At 41.3% G+C, this 22,411-nt stretch overlaps 1 protein-coding gene across 6 annotated transcripts in view; it reads right to left on the reverse strand.

Annotated features, from left to right (window-relative positions):
- Nucleotides 1–7,511: 7,511 nt before the first annotated feature.
- The window catches only part of C1H21orf91 (chromosome 1 C21orf91 homolog), a 30,420-nt gene continuing 15,520 nt past the window's right edge, over nt 7,512–22,411 (reverse strand). For all 6 annotated transcript variants that reach the window (XM_075958318.1, XM_075958404.1, XM_075958484.1 and 3 more), the window contains exons 3-5: nt 14,631–15,146; nt 13,561–13,623; nt 7,512–12,239 (exon numbers count right to left, since the gene is read on the reverse strand). In XM_075958318.1, the coding sequence (XP_075814433.1) occupies nt 12,073–12,239; nt 13,561–13,623; nt 14,631–15,146 (746 nt within the window). In that variant the 3' untranslated portion in view covers nt 7,512–12,072. The remainder of the gene's footprint in view (nt 12,240–13,560; nt 13,624–14,630; nt 15,147–22,411) is intronic.

Consider the following 22,411-nt stretch of genomic DNA (forward strand, 5'->3'; position numbering starts at 1 on the left):
ATGACCGGAAACATAGTCGAGGGTATTTGGATAGGGCCTCCATTTGCTTCTAACCGCCATCAAGTTAGTAGTAACGAGTACAGAGGGCTACTCACCCTGAGAGTTTCAGATTCTGTTTAATTCCATTAAATGGGAGCATAAATGTGCTCCCATTTCAAATTCATTTCTATATGAAGTTGGAATTTATCTTCTCTATGGACTTCTTTCTCGCTGAGCTTGTTTAGCCTACTCAGTGGTTACAGTATGCAATAGAGAATGACCTCTTGCATGAAAAATTCTTGTATAAGCCGGATGGTGCTGGTACACGCCTTTAATTCCAGCACTTGGGAAGCAGAAGCAGATGGATCTCTGTGAGTTTGAGACTAGCCTGGTCTACAAGAGCTAGTTTCAGGTAGGCTACAAAACTACAAAGAAACCCTGTTTCAAAAAAAAAAACTGTATAGTGAGGGACATCACTATACAATTTTGTTTTATAAACATCATTTCAATTTTGTCTATTCTAGGAAATCTCAAACACATCATAACCAAGTCTTCAAACATCTGACTAGAGTAACTGTATTCCTTCTACTTTGAAGAACCAGTCAGGCGCAGCAGGCTACCCATCCCATCCCCAGACACTAGCTACAGATGGCTATATAAACATTGAATTTTCACAGTATTGAATTGTTCTGGCACTGGATTTTTGATGTAAGGAAGGTACACATTCATGCTATAGTCATGTGAACTCTTCTCATTCCATCCTGGCTGGCTTCTAAATTAAAGACCTTATGGGACCTCTTCAGTCATAGAAAAGCTTGCTTTGCTTATTCTTTTTGCAGTATGCTGTTCTCTGCTAACTGGTTTTGTGATCCCCTAGAGTGTAGAGAAAGTCTATCAGAAATTCCTTTCCTGGGACAAAAGAAAAAGAAGAAGAGGAAGAGAAGCAGCAGCAGCTATCTAGATCTTCAGGATTCCAGGTGAAGGTGGTGTATGCTATGGAAGCTATGGAAAGAAAATCAGATTAGCAGTTTGGTCCATGTCTGTGACTAACAAAATGTGGAATGCATGAGTGTCCTACGCATCTGGATGGTTCTAAATGGTACTTTGGCAACATCTCCCCTTCAGGCCTCCCAGAGCTGCCCTCAGGGATCTTGGTGGCAGTTCTGGCCTGCACAGAGAACCACGGATGTAGATTTGAAGGTCACCTCCCCACCTAGTGTGTACTCTCGATGAAGCAGCAACCATTCTGTGGGCACATATGTTATTCTTGAAGGGATTCATGATTACTTTAAATAAGGCTCTCTTCTGGAAGAAAATAAAACACGATCAAATCAACTGTGAGCTCCTGAGACTCCACAAAGCCTGTCTACATATCTAGGTGTTGGCTATGATAGTTATACCCCACATTAGCCCATTTTGTCTTCTGAGGAGAAACCAATATGTAGAAGAGATCAGTGTGGGACAAGGATTCCTTCCCTGCCAGGATGCAATGTTGTTCTGAAGGTTGTGGGTCTGCTGTCTCTGATTTCGTTCACACATGTGTAGAGATGAGAAAGAAAAGAAGCCCAGCATTTGCTTGTCACTGGCTCAGCTCCTCCCCTGCGCTTTTTTTTTTAAAGCATAGGAAGCTTTTTAATATCTGGTAGGCACACACACCTCCTCCACCAGTTTGTCTGTTTCTGTCTGAAGTGGCATGGCAGCAACAGCCGACACAGAAACTTAGCAGGAGGCCCAGATGCTGCCTTTCCCAGTTTCAGAGACATCTAGTCAGGGCTTGAAGGAACAAAAATGCATCCACCGTGAGAGAGCCAGAAATTTAGATATTCACCCCCTCAGCCTTGGGGAACACCAGTGCTCAGTTAACATCCAGGGCTATGTGAATCAGTTCCCATGGCCTGATACACACCAACTGAGCATGCGCACAACTTTCCATCCTGTTTCTTCCAGACCCCAGCCTACCAGTGGTGCTGCCCAGACTTAGGGCTTTCCCTTCCCTGCTCTGCCATATGCCAATCAATTATTCTAGGAACACCTTCATAGATATCCCCAGCATGTGCTTTATAGATTTCCCTGTTATCTCTTCATCCAACAAAGCTGGTAAAATTAATCATCCTAAAGATTCAAAACAAATAAAGATAGCCAATAAACAAAAGTGAAATCCAACCACCCCACTGCCATTATTCTTTCAAGAGAGAGCAGTTGGCTGTCCTGACAGGAGAGAAGGGGTATCTCAGAAGAAGAGACACTTCTGTGACCTGAGCGGATGGTATCCTACTGAAGTTTATCATGTGCCTTTGCATTGCAGGGATGAAAGTGGAGCAGTCTTTGGGGACTGCGCTCTCGGTGGGTGATCCCCCTGCTAGTCCTCCGAAAATATTCTTCTTCAGTAGTTCTGTCTGACAGAGGAGTGTGGGCGACTAACAAGGTGTTAGTTACACTTGCAGACATTTTTCTGTCTCCAACTTAAATGCTCTCAAACTGCATATGGAGAATTGTCTCTCTGCTTTTGAGCCAGGTTAATCTGGCCATCTTCTGCTTGCTTCCTCATAAAGGCTCCAGTTTCTTTGAACGAAGCCACACTTCCCTTTGCGGCTTCTGAGCTCTGCTCTGCTGTACATGCAGGAGCTGGAAGGGTTTGCCACCCACGCTCTTAACATTCATCGTAGCCATAGGACACTGGATCCTTCAGGATCAAATTCACTCCACTTTGTACAGGTTAGAGGACAAAGTCTAAGAGAGGCAGATGGCTGCCCAGTGGTGGCAAAGGAGGCCAAAATGAACCTCTGAATATCAGGTAGCAATATCCTGTCCTCTTGCCCATGGGAACTTCCTCTTACACCCTCATCGCTGTTCAATTTGTGGACTCCTCCCCCTGTAAGAGCTTCTTCTTCCATACTGCCTGTGCTTTGAAGTTACAGATAGGAGACTCTGTGGCTAGCTGGGTCTTGGTTTTCTTTCACGTTCTCTATGCTGGCTTTTCTTATAAAGCTTCTTCATTCTAGGCCAGAGATTTCCCAAATTCCTCCCAGAGAAGACTGATACCTACTAACATGTAATGACTGGGCCTTCAGGACAGTTTTGGAACTCTGTCCCTGGTAGTAGCAATTACTGAGAAAACAAATAAAACCTGCCTGTAAAACAAACAAACAAACAAACCCAAAACAAACAAACCACAGAAAAGTAAATGAAAACTGGGTTGGGAACATGACTCAGTTGATGAAGTGCTGAATGTGTTGATTTTGTATACCCAGCCCCCCAGACAAAGACTAGGGTCTGATGTAATCTCAGTACTGCAGGAGGTTGAGACCGGTAGATCCCAGGGATTAGGCAGCCAGTGTAACCAAGCAGCAAGTTTCAGGCTCAGTGACAGCCACTGTCTGAAAAAACAAGGTGGGACAAAACAAACTGAAGGAGATACCCAAGACCAACCTCGGGCCTCCAGATACACCCACACACATATGTACATACGCATGAACAAAGACACACAAACACAATATCCATGAGACAAGAATATTGGCTAGACAGATGGCTCAGAGGTTAAGAGCGCTTGCTGCTGTTGCAGAGGACCCGAGTTCATTCCCCACACCCCCATGTTCACAAGTGTTCATGTTCCCCAGGACCCGGTGCTCTCTTCTGGTCTTTGTGGGCACTAGGTACAATGTGGTACACACAAGCAAACACTCATACACATAAAAATAAATCAATCTGAAAAAAAGAATAAATTAAAATCCAGAATTCTCATTTCCCCATATGGCATTTGCAGTAGCTTTAAAAGTTGTTTTTATCCCACACTTGAAATTTCATCTGTTGCATAAGGGTTTTGTGAATTTTCTTCATGAGAGACAGATGTAACAAAATTTCAGATTTATTCCCAGTAGACTTCAATTTGATCAGTCTAATTTACTTAAATTATAAAAATACCTTTGTGTGATGATTTGAATGAGAAATTTCCCCTACAGGCTCAGATATCTGAACACTTGATCTCTGAGATGTAAGGGAGCCCCTCTCCCAAGTTGGTCCAGGACACACCCAGATACCAAATTCTCAGGACTAGTGAGATTTATTATCCTGGAGGGGAAAGAGTGGGATACAAAGGCAGACAGCAAGCAGCAGCAGTAAGCAAGCAGCAAACAGGTGTTTTGTTTTGGTTTGTTTTCGTTTCTTTCAGGAGTGGGTTTTTAAGGGAAAACGGGGCAGTCTGTGCTAGGGTGAGTTGGTACATCCTAATTGGACATGTTAACCAAATAATGAATTTTGATTGTTGGACCTTGGTGTTGTCTCAAGAATGAGTCAGTGGACAAGTTAGGGAATGGACTTTGAAGACTAGCCTTAGGAATGTAATCTAATAGATTTTAGCAACGGGGAGAGGGTAAAAGGCAAAACTTGTCTGTACCATGTTTGCAATGCTCAGGTCTGTTAGGGGCCTCCACAAGCAATGTTTGGGCAGTTGTGGAACCTTAGGAGGGGGAAGTACAGCACTGGAGGCTGGCTCTGAGTTTGTAGCTTTCTGTATCTCCAGCTCACCCTCTCTCTGCACCAAACCTGCCAAATTACCCGCTCCTTTTTTACCCCCCCCCCCCGTGGCATTGGAGATGGAACCCAAAGACCTGTGCATGCTAAGCAAGTACTCTGCTACTGAACTACACATATCTCCAGCATTTAGATATAATTCTTTGAAATGGAAAATATGTGGATGCTGGATGGAGGCGATGAACTGTTGCCTGAAGTATAAGATAAAATAAACCATGTCCTCCCCAGGTTGCTTTTGGTCACAGTACCTAAGCACAGCAATAGGAAGTCTAACTAAGAAAGTTGGCAGAGAGTGACAAGTTCTCTAAAGCCCTCTTCCTGTTAACCAAAATGCCTGTAATGGTCAAACTGGCATTGCCAAAAGATTTAATTTCTTTAGAATTTTCCTATCACTTTTACTTGACTCAACAAGTAGCCATGTCGTCCTGATCTGCAGTTTACAAAAATCCAGTGGTTCTTAGCAGCTTCCTCTTAAAAGACAAATTCATACAATTCCTAAGTAGGTGAGTACCTGGCAGACCAAACCAGCTCTGTTGCAGGTGAAAGAAAGCTGACCAACTGCTTTAAGCTGGTAAGAATTTATTGTAAGATCATATAGAATTCTGGGGAGGCTGGCAAAGGGGGATTAACCAAGTACTACATCTTGCTTTATAGCAAACAAGGACTGCTCAACGCTGGGTGCCAGTGGCTGACATCTTATACTACTATATATGGATAATGATGCTGTCCCTACTGATAACACCGATGTTTCCAGCATTGGCCTCCCCTTAGACAGTATCTTTGCTTTTATAAGTTGGGGTGAGGAGCCCAGATGCAAAATGGTCAAGATAGCAAGTTTTGTATCTATAGATAAACTTGGTAGCCTCCCTCCTCCACACCCCCTAAAATAGAGCATCAATAAATAGAAGAATTTACTGATATAAAACTGGACTTTCGAGATGGAAAGGACCTAAGACATCACTTAGATCAGACTGTAAACGCAGAGCCTAGAAAAGGCTTCTTATTTGGAGTACCATTTATCTAAAAGGGCGTTGTTCTGCCTTCTGGTCCCCTGCCTGTTTTATCCACTGTGCTGTGAGGTACTTTCCAGGCTCTAAGGCCCCTGTAAAGAATGCTGAGCTCTAACAACAGATCACTGAAAAAAAAAAATAAGGGAGAACATATAATCTTATAGCTAATTTGAAACTCTCCAGTTGGAGCAACTGAGTAGGAATTAAAGTTAGTGAACTCAGATACAAAGTAGTCCAGATGAGTTTTTGCTGGAGTCACAACACAGAAGCTAAACGGGAAAAGTTCACTTGTGGTCTGGTACTCTTCCCAGTCCCTTTCACAGACCCCACTCCTCATGTATATTTCCTCTCCTGATGATGTACTGTTTATTTTTAGACAGTCTTACATAGCAGTCTGGCTCCCAACTTGCTAGCTAGCCCGAGGAGGACCTAGATTCCTGCTCCTTGTGCCTTGCAGAAAGTGCTAGTCACACTGAGTATAGGACTGTTGAATTTTTGAGACTTCCAAGGGCAACTAATCTTCCTACACATTTGATGTAGGTGGGTCATCCATCTGTCAATGTGTTGCTTTCATTGGTTAATTAATAAAGAAACTGCTTGGCCTGATAGGTCAGAACATAGGTGGGTGAAGTAGACAGAACAGAATGCTGGGAAGAAGGGAAGTGAGTTAGACGTGATGAAGCTCCTCTCCAAGATGGACGCAGGTTAAGATCCTTCCCAGTAAGCCACCACCTCGTGGTGCTACACACATTAATAGAAATGGGTTAATCAATATGTGAGAGTTAGCCAGTAAGAGGCTACAGCTAATGGGCCAAACAGTGTTCAAAAGAATACAATTTGTGTGTTGTTATTTCGGGTGTAAAGCTAGCCCGTGGCAGGGAGCCAGGCGGTGGGAAGTGGCCCTCAGCTCTCACTACACACATTCAGTGTTTCAATTCTCAGACATTACCATGTAATCTACTTCCGATCTTTTAAACAAATGTCTTTGTTTCCTGGTTGCACATCATTACCATAAAAACACCGTAAGAATTTTATAGATCATTCGCGAGGGGCAGGTGAGATGGTTCGCTCAGTGGCTGAAGGGTAGGAGAACTGGCTTCACAAAGCTGTCCTCTGACCTCCATGTGTGCACCGTGGTCTGTGAGATGGGCCCTCTAGAAGAGTGGCAAGTGCTCCTAGCCACGAGCCATTTCATCAGTCCGAATAAAAATTAAATTGTGAATCAATTAATATTGATTCATAATGCTAACCACAGTGATTTTGGATACTAGTTTTCTTATTTTAAATATTCTTTAAAAAGCAAAGTGAAATATATTAATGTTTTATTCCTTTTTACAAATGTTCATTATATATATATGGCTGTACCACCTATGTGACTGGTGCTCGTGGAGGCCAAAACAGGGCACTGGAACATTACTGGAACTGGAGTTAGTGATTAGCAGCCATGGGGATACTGGGAATTGAAGCCATGTGCTCGAGAAGAACAGTCTAATTCTTACTAGCTCAACTTGGATAAAAAACACCTTTAATCCCAGCACACAGGAGGCAGAGGCGGGTGGATCTCTGTGAGTTCAAGGCCAGCCTGGTCTATAACGGGAGTTCCAGGACAGGCTCCAAAGCTACAGAGAAACCCTGTCTCGAAAAACAAAACAGACAAGCAACCAAAAATCTTCAAACTGTTCACGAACAGCTGACTGGATAAACAGAGTTAGATTATGCAAAGCTTTCAATGTAGGCCAACTATCCGATTAAAAGAAGGAGCATGACGAAGGGTGAGCAAGGATGAGGAGGAAGAGGAAGGAGAAAGGGAAGATTAAGAACAACTACTACTATTACTACTCTGCAGTCACCACCCCTATGACTTCTACTGAGCTTGATCCCTAGAGCCCACCATAGAAAGACAGAACCAACTCTTGAAGGTTCTCATAGCCTGGTGCACCCCACGCCCCAACACACGCACATTAAATAAATTAATCAACTGAAGCTAGCAGATAGATAACAAAATATGTTTTATTATTGTAAAGTTAAAAATAGTAGACAAGCTTATCTAGTTACAGTTTCAAAGCGTAATACAAATATATAAATTATTGCATATAACAAACAGATAATGACTAAATAAACCTTTCTGAAACACAGCTTTGACCACAGCAGTTTCGTTTTCGTTTTCTAAATGTCAGCACAACTGTTTAAAAGAACAACAGAGATTAAAGTTCAATGACTACAGCGTATGCTAGTCAGGTTTAAAGCGTCTCTGTTTCTGTCTGGTCTCTCTCTCTCTCTCTCTCTCTCTCTCTCTCTCTCTCTCTCTCTCTCTCTCTCTCGCACACACACACCCACACACATGCACACCACTACCGAGCACTTTTTAAACCACCTTTTCTGGAGGCAGTAGGATGGGGAAGTGAAAAACAACAAAACAGCAAAACTAAACCCACAACCCCCCTGAAGCAAGCGCAGTTTTAAACACGTACATGTGTCTCCATGACATTTTTGCTTCACGTTGGTAGAGTTGAAATTGGAGAAAAGTCACTGAATAATTATAACAGAGACTCCTCCAAACTAAAAATAATAGTGAAAATATGATTTATAAACTAAGTGTTAAAAACAGTGTTCCAGACACACATGATCTGGCTCACGTAAAGGTGGATGCAGCCTGACGTTGTGCTGATGTAGGTGAAAGACATGAACTGCAAGGCCAGGTCGCATCCTCCTCTGCCCACTGTGACCTCCCTTCCCCAAAGAGTCCTATTACCCCAGCCAACATACCCTTGTGAGCCCCGTCACCACAAAGCTTAACTGGGCAAGGGTATTTATTTAGGGTTCTGTTCTTTAGTGATTTTTTTAAAACCAAATTTCCTCAAAAGAAAAAAAAATTCTGTTCAAGGTAAAAATGGAATCAGAACAAAATCAAATCAAGTCTCTGCTTTAAAATCATATCTTAATAGATATGTAAGTATAAAATTTTTATACTTATGAAGTTTTAAAATATTCACACATCTTGCTGTAGCATGAACAATGGTAACATTTGATGGTAAATGAACTGGCGAAAAAGTCAAAGTAATATACTCCAGCATTAAAATATTTCATGTGGATGTAATTACTTTTCATGGTCCCAAATCTGAGCCCTTTGAAAAGCTACATAGATCTTTAAAATTCCTACTTAAGTTTGGAACACACATGTTTTGTGCTACATACAACGTTAATAAGGAAAGCAGATTTCTCCTAAAAAGAAACAGAATAAAACCTAAACTGGTAAACATTAATACAAGTGGACCAAAATAATTACTTTAAAAATTAACAACAATAAAAAAAATGAATGGACCTTTGCAGTATAAACACCAAGATAAGCATTATATAAACAAACTAAAAAGGAAAAAGCCATTTCAACAGCTGATATGATACAACACAAAACCAAGAATTCATAAACCGCCTATGAAATGGCATCAGAATATACTTCAGCTGTATTTCTGAAAGCACTTCCCAACATGAACACCTTCTGAAAAATAATCCTTAAATGTTTATAAAAATGGGCACTTTTTGGTGAAATGTAGTTAAGAAACCCACGGGCTTCTCTTTACTCAATACTGCATACACGAATCACACAATGAAATCAATTGACTGCTTGGTCCACCAGCATGGTGTCTCAAGTGCATGCCTTTTCCAAAACAAATACAGAAACTAATACTAGACTCAGTGACAAGGTGGGACAGTACAAAAACGTTAAACCAGGCGTGGCAGTGTATGCTGAACCCCAGCACTCAAGAGGCTGAAGCAGTAAGACTGGTGTTGTTTGAGACCAGCCTGGACAACATAGTGAAACCCAAACCAAATCCTCTCTGTATTTACTACGGTAATAGGAATTTAGCTTGGCCTGATGTATGCCAGACACATAAAAACACCAATGTTTAAAAGACAAAAATCAAGCTAAAATCACATTTGACTTTTGACTTGAAAACTCTCCATCCTCTTTAACTAAGAAGTCTACTATGGCAAGATTGCCCTTCGCTCCGCACTCCCAGAAGCTCCCAAATGTAAGGGCTCACTAGCAGTCTGTCTTCTGTTAGTTTTAAAAAATGAAATCATGTGTGCTTCTTCTGAACTTCCTCAAACATACAACTATTTAGAAAGAACCAAATATAGAAACTAGTATTTGTGATAGTTCATCTTTCCCTACATTGTAACTCAACTCTGTCCCCATCCTTATTTGTGCATAAAATAATTGCATATTCAATGAAGAGAGCATATCTCCTCCTGAGGCAGAACCACCACAAATTCCAGGCCAGCCTGGACGACTTAGAGAATTCTAGGCCAGCCAAAGTTATGTAGCAAGACCCTGTCTCCAAACAAACAAACAAACCAAAAACCACCACCATCACCACCACCACCAAGAACAACTATAACAAATCACTGATGGGTAAACAACATGAAATACTATACTCCAAAAAAAATTCATGGAGTGAGTACTAGTGGGGGTGCCAGCACCAGATGTACTTAGGAGCACCGTTCCTTTGATGTTTCAGGTGAAATAGCTTAATGAAATGAATCGCAGGTCCCAGCTAAGACCTTGGGACGCAGGAAAATCCTAATCAGTCCAAACTCATTAGTAAACTAAATGTTTGCCAGAAAACTCTTGAAAGAGATCAGCAAACATTTTCTTTGGATAACACTGGTATTTAGGACTGCATCGGATGTCTCTTATGATAGAAATAAACTAAGTACTGCACATGCCAAATACTAAGGATCCTAGACTCCTATGACAGCCCCCAACTGCGTGCAATACACTGGCTGCTAACACTCTTGATGAGCTATGCCAAGCAGAGGTACAGTCAAACTTGAAAAGGTAACGTGTCTTTATCCAGCCTGGAAATGTGGACGCTTCCATATTGCACACATTCAATTTAAAGCTTATCAACACTAAGGCAATGCATTCATCTCCACTCTCCAGATTTTAAATTCATTTTGGAGGACACTAAAAAGTGTCGTTTTCAAAAGTTCCCTCCGAAAAGCTTAAAAGTTTGATTCAGAAAAAAGCAAAAGTACTGGGCAATCAACTAATGTACAAACCCAGGCCAATTTCATCCATCTGAGCATTCCGGAAAAGTGCTTTTCCAACAGGGAAGCAGTTCTTTGCTTAGTCAAAACTATTTGTGTTCAACATTGAAGTCTGACCCGTGCCCAGACAGATTGCCAACGTAAAGGGAGAAATCACCTTTATACTTGTCAGCTGTCTTCCCGTAGCTTACCACACACACACATTCTTAGCACCATTAAAAACTATCTATAGCCTGTCTGCATTTTGGATTGGTCACACCTTTTATTATGTTATTAAATCTATTTAACTTCTTGAGATAATTTATTAGTTAAGAATCTAGTACCTAAGTAGCTTATAATATCTTTATAAAGTGAGGTTATTTCATTGAATTGAGTGTTGATTTTTTTTTTTTTTTTTGGTAACTTGCAATCTTCTATCCCTTTAGATTTTAAAACTTAGAAAAGTACCTTAAATGCCTTTTCTTTTCTTTCTTTCTTTCATTTTTTTTTTTTTTGAGGACTGACTTCAGTGATGCGGACAGCAGAATTTGGACAGTGAACAGATCTTTGGGATTTCATGTGCGGTGGCACACGTAATAATGTTACTTCCCCCACCCAAACAGGACAGCTGCAGTCTTAGGAGTTACTCTGGACTCAGGGCTGAGAGATGATTTACTTTATCCAAAAATGAACACATCAAAGAAAGTCATGAGTTAAGAAGCAGAGCAGGGCTTCTTCTTTTAATGGAGACTGACACACGAGGATCACGATAGTATTTTCTTCCTAAGCTAATTCAGAATTGCTTTCGTTAGAAAACAACCATGTGCTTTATTTCCTTGAATATTTGCTTTAAGAGTGATTAACTTCACTTCCATATGCTGTTAGTATTTAACACAGCTCAACTAGGTAGATTGCTTCTCCAAATACTATCCAAAACACATTTATCTTTGGAAAGAAAGATAACAGTTATAAAAACACTGTATCTCCAAAATGCAGTGATCTTTTATATGGACAGACATATTCACACATGAAAGTGCAAATACACATGGCCATTCAAATACACATTTACAAAGACAATGGAAAATACCCAAAATAGCAATTTTATATAAAATTTTATATTAAAATATTGCTCATAAATAAGATGATATTATGAATTCTACTTCCCTCTTAAAAACTATCTCTAGTAGTTTCAGACTAACATAAGACCTAATTAGGCGTCTATTGTTTTGACAGTTGAGTTACAATAGAAAATGTCCAATAAGAACACATTGTAACAGGATATTTAAGTATTCACACATGGTAAAAGTTAGGGAGGGACATTTAGTAATTATAAGAAAAAGTCCCCAAATGAAGCCAAATGATTAACCCTAGACTAGAGTGATCTGCTTTATTAGATTAATAAATACTATCTTAGGTTTTTCAAGTACAACCACAAAAATGGACTGTAGCTTTCTTCCAGCGTTTTCTAGGTTCACATGCCTGGCAGACCGACAGAGGGAAAAGCACAGAAACTGCGTTCAGCTCAGTTGTTCATGGACAGGTGTGACCTCGTCCCCGCCCGTCCCACCTGCAGGCATGGTAGCTTGGAGTAGTTCTTGAGAAGCTGCTCGATAGCAACATGACGGACATGGAGCTCTGACGCCAAAGAGTCTTTTTCTTGCACTTGCTGAGATAACTCTTCAAAAACTTCTGTGAGGATTTCAAAGGCAATTGCAGTTTTAGTGCACAGAAAGCTTGACCTAAGACTTCTATTTTAATTAAATATAGGTGCAATGCCTGGGTAAATTTTAACATGAAACTAATTTGACACTAAGGAAAACAGCTGGTCTCCTACATCTATCAGTGTTGATCATCCCATTACATTTCGCACAGATAACTGAGACTGAAGGAAGATTATCAGTACACACAGCAGAAATGGTGGCCACCACTGCAGCCACCTCTCCAGTAGAACCTACAAATAGGCTCAAACAATATATAACTTATCAGATATGTGCTTATTAACATCCAGGTCCAGAAACTCCTCCAAGAGGCTTGGAACAGATTACTTGGAGTTTCAAAATCCTGGCTCCTAGGATCATGTATGTATGTGCTTCAGATAAGTCATCTATACCTTCTACTTGATATCCTCTTAGGGATAGGTTCAATACAAGGGGCACACTGTAAGAGCTAAACAAGGAGGGCTTGTAAAGAGCACGGAGTAAGTACTAAACCCATGTAAACTGGGATTACTCATGTTATCTTATTGTTGGCAGAGGCTTGTGTGTTTCAAGTTTTGCAGTTAAGTCTGCTACTGACAGAATGCATCATCTCTCTAAGCAACTTAAAGGTCTCCGAAGTGCTGCCTCACCTAAATGGGAACGGCTGGCTGAAAGAAAAGACAACGGGGATGCGGATACTGTAGGCGCTGATGTCTATTATAATGCTACAGAACTATTAGTGCTTTTTTTAAAGACCTATTAAGAGGATATGACTTTTTCTTTTTAAACAAAACCCTGACGTACTTATGGACAAAACAATACATTGTCAGGGATCTCAAAATAACCCACCAGTTGGCTGAGGTGGGGCAAAAGGAATGGAAACAAGTGGCCAGGAAAACAGCTATGTTTCAGTAACAGTTGAAGCTGATGACAACAGGCAGTGGTCACTACACTTATCTCACAGTTTTCATGTTTCCAATGGCTCACAGTTTATATAGATAACCAGGGCTAATACTACGGTCTTAAGGAACTATTGGGATGCATACCCCAGAGTGCCTGGTACAGAGGGTGGCCCACAATGAAGTCAATGATGGCAAGAAGCAAAGTTAGTTGTAGGCTCTACTCTACTTAAATTATTCTTCCTGAAAGGCCTAATGAAACTTTCCCTTACTGTTTGTCTCAAAAGCCTCCAAAGGTCTAAATATCTCAATCTCCAAATTTAAATAATGGGGACGCTATCAACGTCCAATCACAAGGGATATTCTGTAGCAAGTTTCCACATACAACCAAAAGCATTGAGACTGATTCCTTACCCTGGATTTGCTGTTGGAGCTTTGTATTCAGTTGTTCTACTTCACCAAGAGTCATTGAATTCACTAAAAATGAAAACACATTCATGGTTATCACAGACAAACAGAAAGCAAGTGTCTGTTAGTTTCTTAGGCAAAGAATGTGCAGTTAATTCCCAACACAACATTCAACAGAACCCCAGATCTCCTTCGTTGGTTCTTAAAGTGTAGCAAATTCTAACCACAAAACCCTCCTAAGAAACACATTTTCTATACCACTACCAGTAACCCCTCCATCATCTACAGGAAACAAGTTTTTTTTTTTGTTTTGTTTTGTTTTTTAGAGGAACATAATCAGAGCGCTGGATTCTGGTATCTCCCCTTTCAGTTTTCAGAAGTAGTCACTGCCCATTCACATGCACTCTGATACTCTGATTACATTTTGGATAAGTTATGATCTGGGGTTTTAAAACACTAAAGTACTGTGAAACATCTATCTACTAAAAGAGCCTTTACATGAAGAGTCAAGAACTCATCTGAAGGCATAGTCAAGGTCCCTTTGGAGCTAAAACAATTTAAGTCAATTAAAATCACCCCAGAGAGATTTTGTAGAAAAGGTGCAGGCAAAAGTCATTTAAACTTTTAAAATAAATGCCCACATTACCTTCTGCCCTTTAGTTAATTGTCAGATGTGTGTTTTTAAGCTGGGTCAATTAGTCTTACAAGGGGTTAGCAACAAGACAATGCATAGTGGCCAATAGTTCCAGGCGCAGAAACAGTAGGAGCCCTGAACTTTTCAATTAACTTTGGTAATTCCATTCCATTTGGTCACTAAAAATGGCAAAATAAATGATAGTGACAATGAAATTCAGTATGTAATACATACTCAGGAACGTTCCAGAGACGTTTTTAAGACATCTCACGTTTGTTGAGATGACTCTGTCACTTACATATTATGTCCACCAAATCTATAAATCTAACATTAAAATTCTATACAAACACAGAATAAGAAAGCCAAGCCAACCAAAAACCAATTACCACCCAACCTGCAAATGAACAAACCCCATCTCCGTATTTCTTCCCCACACACTTACGTTCCTCTCTGCTATAATGGGGATTCTGGCTCTGGACATTCGCCTCTGGGCCAGAGCTTGTCTCTTCTTTCTTCTGTGCCTGGTTGTGTTTGGGATGCCACCGTACATCCGAGTCTTGCAATATTGCAAGCCCAAAGTCTGTACTTTCTCTGTGCTCCAAGATTCTTTGCGTATAGCTTGAGATGCCGCCCGCATCCCCAGCTAGCCCTCTGGCAGAGTACTTTGGCACTTGGGAGTCAAACTGCGGGAGTAATTTCTTATCTGGCTTATGCCGGAAATTAAACAGGTGATGTTGGGTAGTTTTGGAACATTCGGGATCCAAATCCATATCCTTGTTTTGTGCATACTGTATAATCCAGTTTATCTTCTTACTCAGAATGGTTTTGACTCCTTCATAAGTACTTTTGGAAAGCTTGGATCGAGAACAATCCTGGTTTGCGATTAGATGATATTTTTCAAAGCAGTCTTTATGGCCTCTCAGTGATTTGGTATGTAAAAGGTTAGATTTTGGTACTCCTAAAGTGAAAAGGAGACAGAATGAAAACTCAAAAAATTTACATTTTCTTAATTAAACATTACTAAGTACAAACAAATCTTAGTGAATTCTTGGTAGAATGCATTTGTAAATTAGAGAAAAATGTTAAAGTGTATTGACATGGATTATACAAAAATGTAGCCTAATCTGTTTCCATTTAGCTTTATATTCAAAATATTTTATTCATTTATTTACTCTATGTGTGCACTCATTTATTTATAGCATATGTTTGCTGCTGTATATGTATTTATGTGTAGGCCTGAGGTCAACAAAGTGTGTCTCTCCTGAACTGCTCTCCACTTTCACTTCTTGAGACAGTCCTTTCTGAACTTGAAACTCAGACATCTGGCGAGGTGGTCTGGCCAATGAGCCCCTTTCTCCCCCACTCTGCCTGTCCTGGCCCGCATTCTAGGACTCAGAATCAGGTCCCATGCTAACACAGCAGAGGCTCTACTTGACTGAGCCACAGGTCCAGCTCAACAGGAATATTTTTATGGACTAGCAGAGAGTTTCAAAAAATTTAATAATTCAGTTTGAGTCTCAGTCCAGTGGCATTTTAGTGCATGCAGTATAAAAACTCATACTGTTGTTTCCAGCAATTGCTAGTCTTCATGAAGCACATACTTATACAACATTCTTTTATAGTGTTCAATTAAAAAATGCTCAAGGATTAGGTAAATGTCTCAGTGGACAGACTTGCCTTGTGAGTGGGAGGGTCAGCGTTCAGATTCCCAGAGCACACAGCTACATACACTACAAACACATGCACCCCAGAAAGCTTTTTTTTTCGCCAACAAAAACATACATTAATTATATTCTTTAAGGAAAGTGTTTTAGAAAGGTGTATTACCAAATCCACAGCCATGACCATTTCCTTTTCTCCAGTTCCTCCCCTATCTTCTACCACTATTCCTACCCAGCCACAAGCCTATGATTTACCCAGCCACCAGTTCTTGGTCCAGTATATGAGTTTGGTACCAGGCACGAGTTTTGTCTCATAGAACTAGCCTTAAATCAAATCAGAAAATGATTGGTTACCCCATGCCAGTGTTGCCATTATTCACCAGTGAGCATAGTTTGCCAGGCCAGCCGTTATTCTCAGCTGGACAAGACTATTTTTCTCCTGCGGTAGCATGGACTGTACCTTCTAGCACTGCGATGACAGCCAGTAGGGACGGAACATACAGGCTGGGACCGGACTGATGTCGCCATAGTCTATGACACAAGCATGTGTCATCTTGAGAAACAGGGTCTCCCCATCAAGGTGACCAAGAACAATGGCAATATTTTGTAAGGTCTGAGGGTCTATGGGACTTCGCTAACTAGTTATGTTTTAACTTGGAAGAACAATATAAAACAGAACCAGAATATATAAATATATAACAGAAAAGCCTTACAAATGTAATGAACTGTTTCAATTTATTTTGTAAGAAAATCAAAATGCCTATATTTTTCAGTTTAATTTTACAATTATTAAAACTTACCAAGGTAATTTTATCTTCTAGAAGAAATGAATTACAATCACTACTCATACAGCACAAGCATATTAGCTGATATAAATTCAACTCACAAGTATTCATGACACACTAAAAATAATGGAAATATTTTGACTACTCTTTTATAGCTCCCAGTTTTCTTAGTGAAGCTTTTTAAAATATAGGATACATTTTCAAATTCAAAACGTTTTTCAAAATAGCCATACATTTTAATAATTCAAGACATACTATTAAAGTCAAACAGTTCTCTTTCCATACTGAAGGTAAATCAGGCGTGTGCAGTTTTAAATGAATGCCTGCCAGAATGATTCAGTCTAAATATGTGTGAAAATGGAGAAAGGAAAGCCACCGGGGTGCTAAGTTAAAAAAAGAAAGAGAGAAAGAAAGAAAAGCAAAACCACATTTCAAGGGACATGAAAACCCACGCTCCTTATTTCCTCTTAACTTTAAAAGCTCGAGCTGTAATTTTATTAATTGAAATGGAAAGTCTGGTGACTAGTAAGAAAACCTAAAATTTATATGTCAGTGGCATAAAAGTAAGGGCTATGTTAGCCAACACCAGGACCTGGTCAAAATCTCATGCAGGGTGCGGCAATCAGCGCTGCACCTGCATACATGCTCTGTCTAACCTACAGCGTTTGCTCCAAGATGGTCCTATAGGCTCCCCAATTCATTACATCGAAAGGAAACTCCTGTTTCCACTCTCAACATTCAAACCCCACTCTCTGTGATTGTGGAAACCACTGACTAGTCCAGGAAGAAAGTGGAGCACTGCTCCTGAGAGCGCCTCCTGCCCTATACTCAGATGCTCTGCTACTCATCTTAAAGGTCTCTCCCCTCCCTCTCTCCCTCTCTCCCTCTCTCCCTCTCTCCCTCTCTCCCTCCCTCCCTCCCTCCCTCCCTCCCTCCCTCCCTCCCTCCCTCCCTCCCTCCCTCCCTTTCTCTGTTCTCCTTCCCTCATCACCTCCTTCTCTCCTTCTTCTCTTCCTCCTCTTCCATCCATACAAATCTTAAACCCTGCTTCACCCTGAAAACCTGAGCCAATACCCACATCTCTTATCTGGTCCTCACTACCTCTAAGAAGTCTTCTCTAACCAACACATCTAGGCTTGATTATTACACAAGATTCTACAACTGCCTCTTCACTGGCTTTTATTTCTTGCCAGGTTACGTTGTGTGTAGAAACAGGTCATTATCTAGCTTACTCATAGGCATTCCCAGTCTTAGTGTCTGCCATGCAGTAACAAGTAGTTAAATACATCAGGGAGAGTTAAAAGAATATTTAAAACGCAGCAGCATCAACAATAACAATAAAGGCCTTATTTTACCAACTGTCATGTACAGACTACTTCACCGCACTTTTACTCATCTTCCTTAAAGGGTAGTAGGCAGTTTGGGCCGCTTACTTAGAGGATAATTAAGGGCATCTGCAAGTGACGTCATCTACTTAAGTCTAGAGGGCTGACAATCTAAGGGAGTGGTGAGTGGCACTAATACAGATAGATTCCTGTGCTATCAGTCTGCCAAGAAAGCCACGAAGTTTACTTAATTATATATTTTAAATAGCAATTTACACAAGAATAAAACAAGGGCTGATTCATATAAACTGCTTATCCAGTGAGATAACTTTTTAACATTTTGGTTAAATTATAATACAATTTTAACCTAGCTAAATTTTAAAATTCAATTTGAAAACATTTGGAAACATACTTTAACTACCCCACACAACAGCAAATAAAAAGTAAAACTATAACACCATGATGATTTCATATAATTAATTTTTAATACAGAAAAGTCTCAATTTATAATAGCAATATGCCTGTCATGTTTTATAAACTTTTAAGTGATTATGTTTTTTTGTAATTTACCATTTTGCATTAACATTGGAGAATAACCATTTCTCTTATCACAGCTCTCAGGATTGAAGGTATCGAGAAGTTGAGGCATGATCCTGAGAGACCAGAGGATCCATTGGTGACGGCACAGCCTTGGCTGCATTGGAGACCCAGTATACTGGAGGTGTCAGGACTGATGGACTTCTTCTAGGGACAGCAGAAGGTGCGGAATGGAGCTGTCCTGAGCCCACAAGGTAAGCATGTGTGCTGTGGACGGCAGAGCCAGAGAAGCGGAGCTGCTGCAGCCCTTTGGAGCCAAGCTCATAAGTGAACCCCGGATGTCAGGCACTGAGGTACCAGATTTTGGAATTACATTGCTAGACTTTGGTTTTACTTAAGTGTGATTATTTTTATGCCCTGGTTCTTCCCTCTTAGAGTAATAAAGTATTTAATTGGATATCCCAAGAGCCCAAACTTGAGAGACTTTGTAATTTTAAAGAGAAACTGAACTTTTGAGTGATAGAATTTTTTAAAGACTGTGGGACTTTTAGGGCTGTACATTATTTATATTGAATATTAAAAATATGATCTTAGGGACAAATATGAGAGGAAAGGTTAATATTTAAAGTGGTGTGTCAAAGTTGACAAGAGATGGAGGTCACAGCTTCAGCTGTCAACCTGACAAGGACTGGAGGTCACAGCCTCAGCTGTGAGCCTCAGCTGTGAGCCTGACAGGGGACGAAGGTCACAGCCTCAGCTGTCATCCTGACAGGGGTTCGAGGTCACAGCCTCAGCTGTCATCCTGACAGGGGTTCGAGGTCACAGCCTCAGCTGTCATCCTGACAGGGGATGGAGGTCACAGCCTCAGCTGTCATCCTGACAGGGAGATGGAGGTCACAGCCTCAGCTGTCATCCTGACAGGGGACGAAGGTCACAGCCTCAGCTGTCATCCTGACAGGGGTTCGAGGTCACAGCCTCAGCTGTCATCCTGACAGGGGATGGAGGTCACAGCCTCAGCTGTCAACCTGACAGGGGTTCGAGGTCACAGCCTCAGCTGTCATCCTGACAGGGGATGGAGGTCACAGCTCCAGCTGTCATCCTGACAGGGGATGGAGGTCACAGCCTCAGCTGTCAGCCTGACAGGGATTGGAGGTCACAGCCTCAGCTGTCATCCTGACAGGGGATGGAGGTCACAGCTCCAGCTGTCATCCTGACAGGGGATGGAGGTCACAGCCTCAGCTGTCAGCCTGACAGGGATTGGAGGTCACAGCCTCAGCTGTCAGCCTGACAGGGGATGGAGGTCACAGCTCCAGCTGTCATCCTGACAGGGGATGGAGGTCACAGCCTCAGCTGTGAGCCTGACAGGGGATGGAGGTCACAGCCTCAGCTGTCAGCCTGACAGGGGATGAAGGTCACAGCCTCAGCTGTCAGCCTGACAGGGGATGAAGGTCACAGCCTCAGCTGTCAGCCTGACAGGGATTGGAGGTCACAGCTCCAGCTGTGAGCCTGACAGGGATTGGAGGTCACAGCCTCAGCTGTGAGCCTGACAGGGGACGAAGGTCACAGCCTCAGCTGTCATCCTGACAGGGATTGGAGGTCACAGCCTCAGCTGTCATCCTGACAGGGATGGAGGTCACAGCCTCAGCTGTCATCCTGACAGGGAGATGGAGGTCACAGCCTCAGCTGTCATCCTGACAGGGGATGGAGGCCACAGCCTCAGCTGTCAACCTGACAGGGATTGGAGGTCACAGCCTCAGCTGTCATCCTGACAGGGATTGGAGGTCACAGCCTCAGCTGTCAGCCTGACAGGGATTGGAGGTCACAGCTCCAGCTGTCATCCTGACAGGGATTGGAGGTCACAGCCTCAGCTGTCATCCTGACAGGGATTGGAGGTCACAGCTCCAGCTGTCAGCCTGACAGGGATTGGAGGTCACAGCCTCAGCTGTCAGCCTGACAGGGATTGGAGGTCACAGCTCCAGCTGTCAGCCTCTCTTCAAAATAAAATCACCTATCAAAGCCCTTAGAGGGGCAAAAGCTAATCAAATATCAATATTTACATGTAACTATCACTGTTACTCTTTAAACGGAGACTATTCCTGGGTTTTTATTTAATCTGCTTACTGTGGGACTAAAATACTTCTTTCTAAAAGAGACGAAACTCCAAAAAACCCATTTTTATAAAGCTATAAATGCCAAAACAAGTACAACTCTTTAAAAGTTGTACTTCTCAACCCATCTATCCTACCTCTTGTAGGTCATATTTATGACTAACTAGCAGTGCAGTCGACAAGCAGTCTTTCTTGGAGGTTTACTCGCTGGCCTTGTCTAGACACCTGGTCTCGCACACTGTCCCCACTGATGCCGTACAGCTTTACTGCACAGGTTCCTCAGTCATGTTACCATATTACCAGACAACCCGCTGTAATCTAGATACCAACTATACCCTGTTCTGGTTTCCTGAGTTTTTCCTACTGGCAGGACTGTGGACTATTTTTTCTTAATCAAGCAAGAGAGTTTTAGTTACGACTTAGGTTCCAGGTTAATAACATTCAGTGAAATAATTTAAGAATATCATCTTTAAAAGAGGCAATTATTTGTGCACTCATTCATGTAAAAAGTAGTATTGCTTCCGTTTTCTTTTTAAATGGAGACTCAGACGGTGCCCAGCCTAGATAATTTTCCAGGATTTAAAGTGTTTTCTTTTGATGAATTTACCCTGGTTGCTAGGAGAGTAGAAATACTCACATATGTTAAATAATGCAATATTTGTTTACGCAATTGTTAATTATAAAAGTGATTAGGTATGCATACAGTTCTATCAGAGAAGATTAAAATGAATGGAAGTCTACTTGAGGGGCAGATTTCATTTTTAATAAAGAGAACATAAGAGAAGCCCTGTTAGTAGTAGGGGTGGCACACTAAGTGAGTCCATACCACACAACTTTTATTCCGTCTCCAAATATCTTAGAGAGAGAAAAAACAAAACATTACATTCATATACAATTCCTGATTTCTTGGTTGCTTTTAAATCAAGTCTCACAGCCACTGGTTTATGAGGGGAGCAACTATCATGAGAACAGAAAATGTCTTCTTCCAATCGAAATAGTCCATACCAATGCCTGAAGAGTATTTGTCTGGATGAACTGGTTAGAACAATACTTTGACACACCCACTCTAACTATATTATTATGCATTTATTCAGCAGGCAGGCTATGGTTTAAAAAGATACTACCATTTTCTTGTTGCCAAACACTGCTGTAAGCGGAAAGACGTTCAGGTTGTCTATGCTGTCATAGTAAGACATGGAGCTAAAGGTGGGAAGGCAGGCATGGATCCGAACAGGTCCTTCCTACATCCCACAGGGTAGGCTCCCCCTTAGAAAGTTCAGTAGCTGCTCCCTGTGGAGGGACACTGTGATAAAGGAGAATCCTACTCTCTACCTCTCACAGGTGTAGCTAACTCAAGCACCACGAGACGACTACAAGTCTGCCATATTCAAGGTCCTGACACAGCATTGGAAAGCAAGGTAACTGGATATTTCTGCATTGGGTGGCAGATGGAATTACTGGCGATCACATTAAGCCATGCACAGATGGGCTCGGTGACTTTCCCATTTTGAGAATTGACAACTTAAGAAAGACATTTGATAGGTGGTCTTACGAGGCAGCAGATTTCAGTTCAGGGCTGGTTATGCCAGGCTGAAGACTTTGTGTTAAGAGGATTAAGCAGGTAATCAAATCAGCTTATTTCAATGAACAAATTGGGAGGGAAAATGTCAGAAAGCCAAGAGTTCAAATAAATAATGTCAAAATATAAACTTCAGCATCAAATAACAGAAAAGCCAAAGTAGGAGCGGATTTATGGATTGATAGTGTGTATAAATTGCAAATGATTTCTGGTTTATGTATTGCTAGT

This window comes from Microtus pennsylvanicus, chromosome 1 (genome assembly GCF_037038515.1).
Source record: "Microtus pennsylvanicus isolate mMicPen1 chromosome 1, mMicPen1.hap1, whole genome shotgun sequence".
Taxonomy (NCBI): domain Eukaryota; kingdom Metazoa; phylum Chordata; class Mammalia; order Rodentia; family Cricetidae; genus Microtus; species Microtus pennsylvanicus.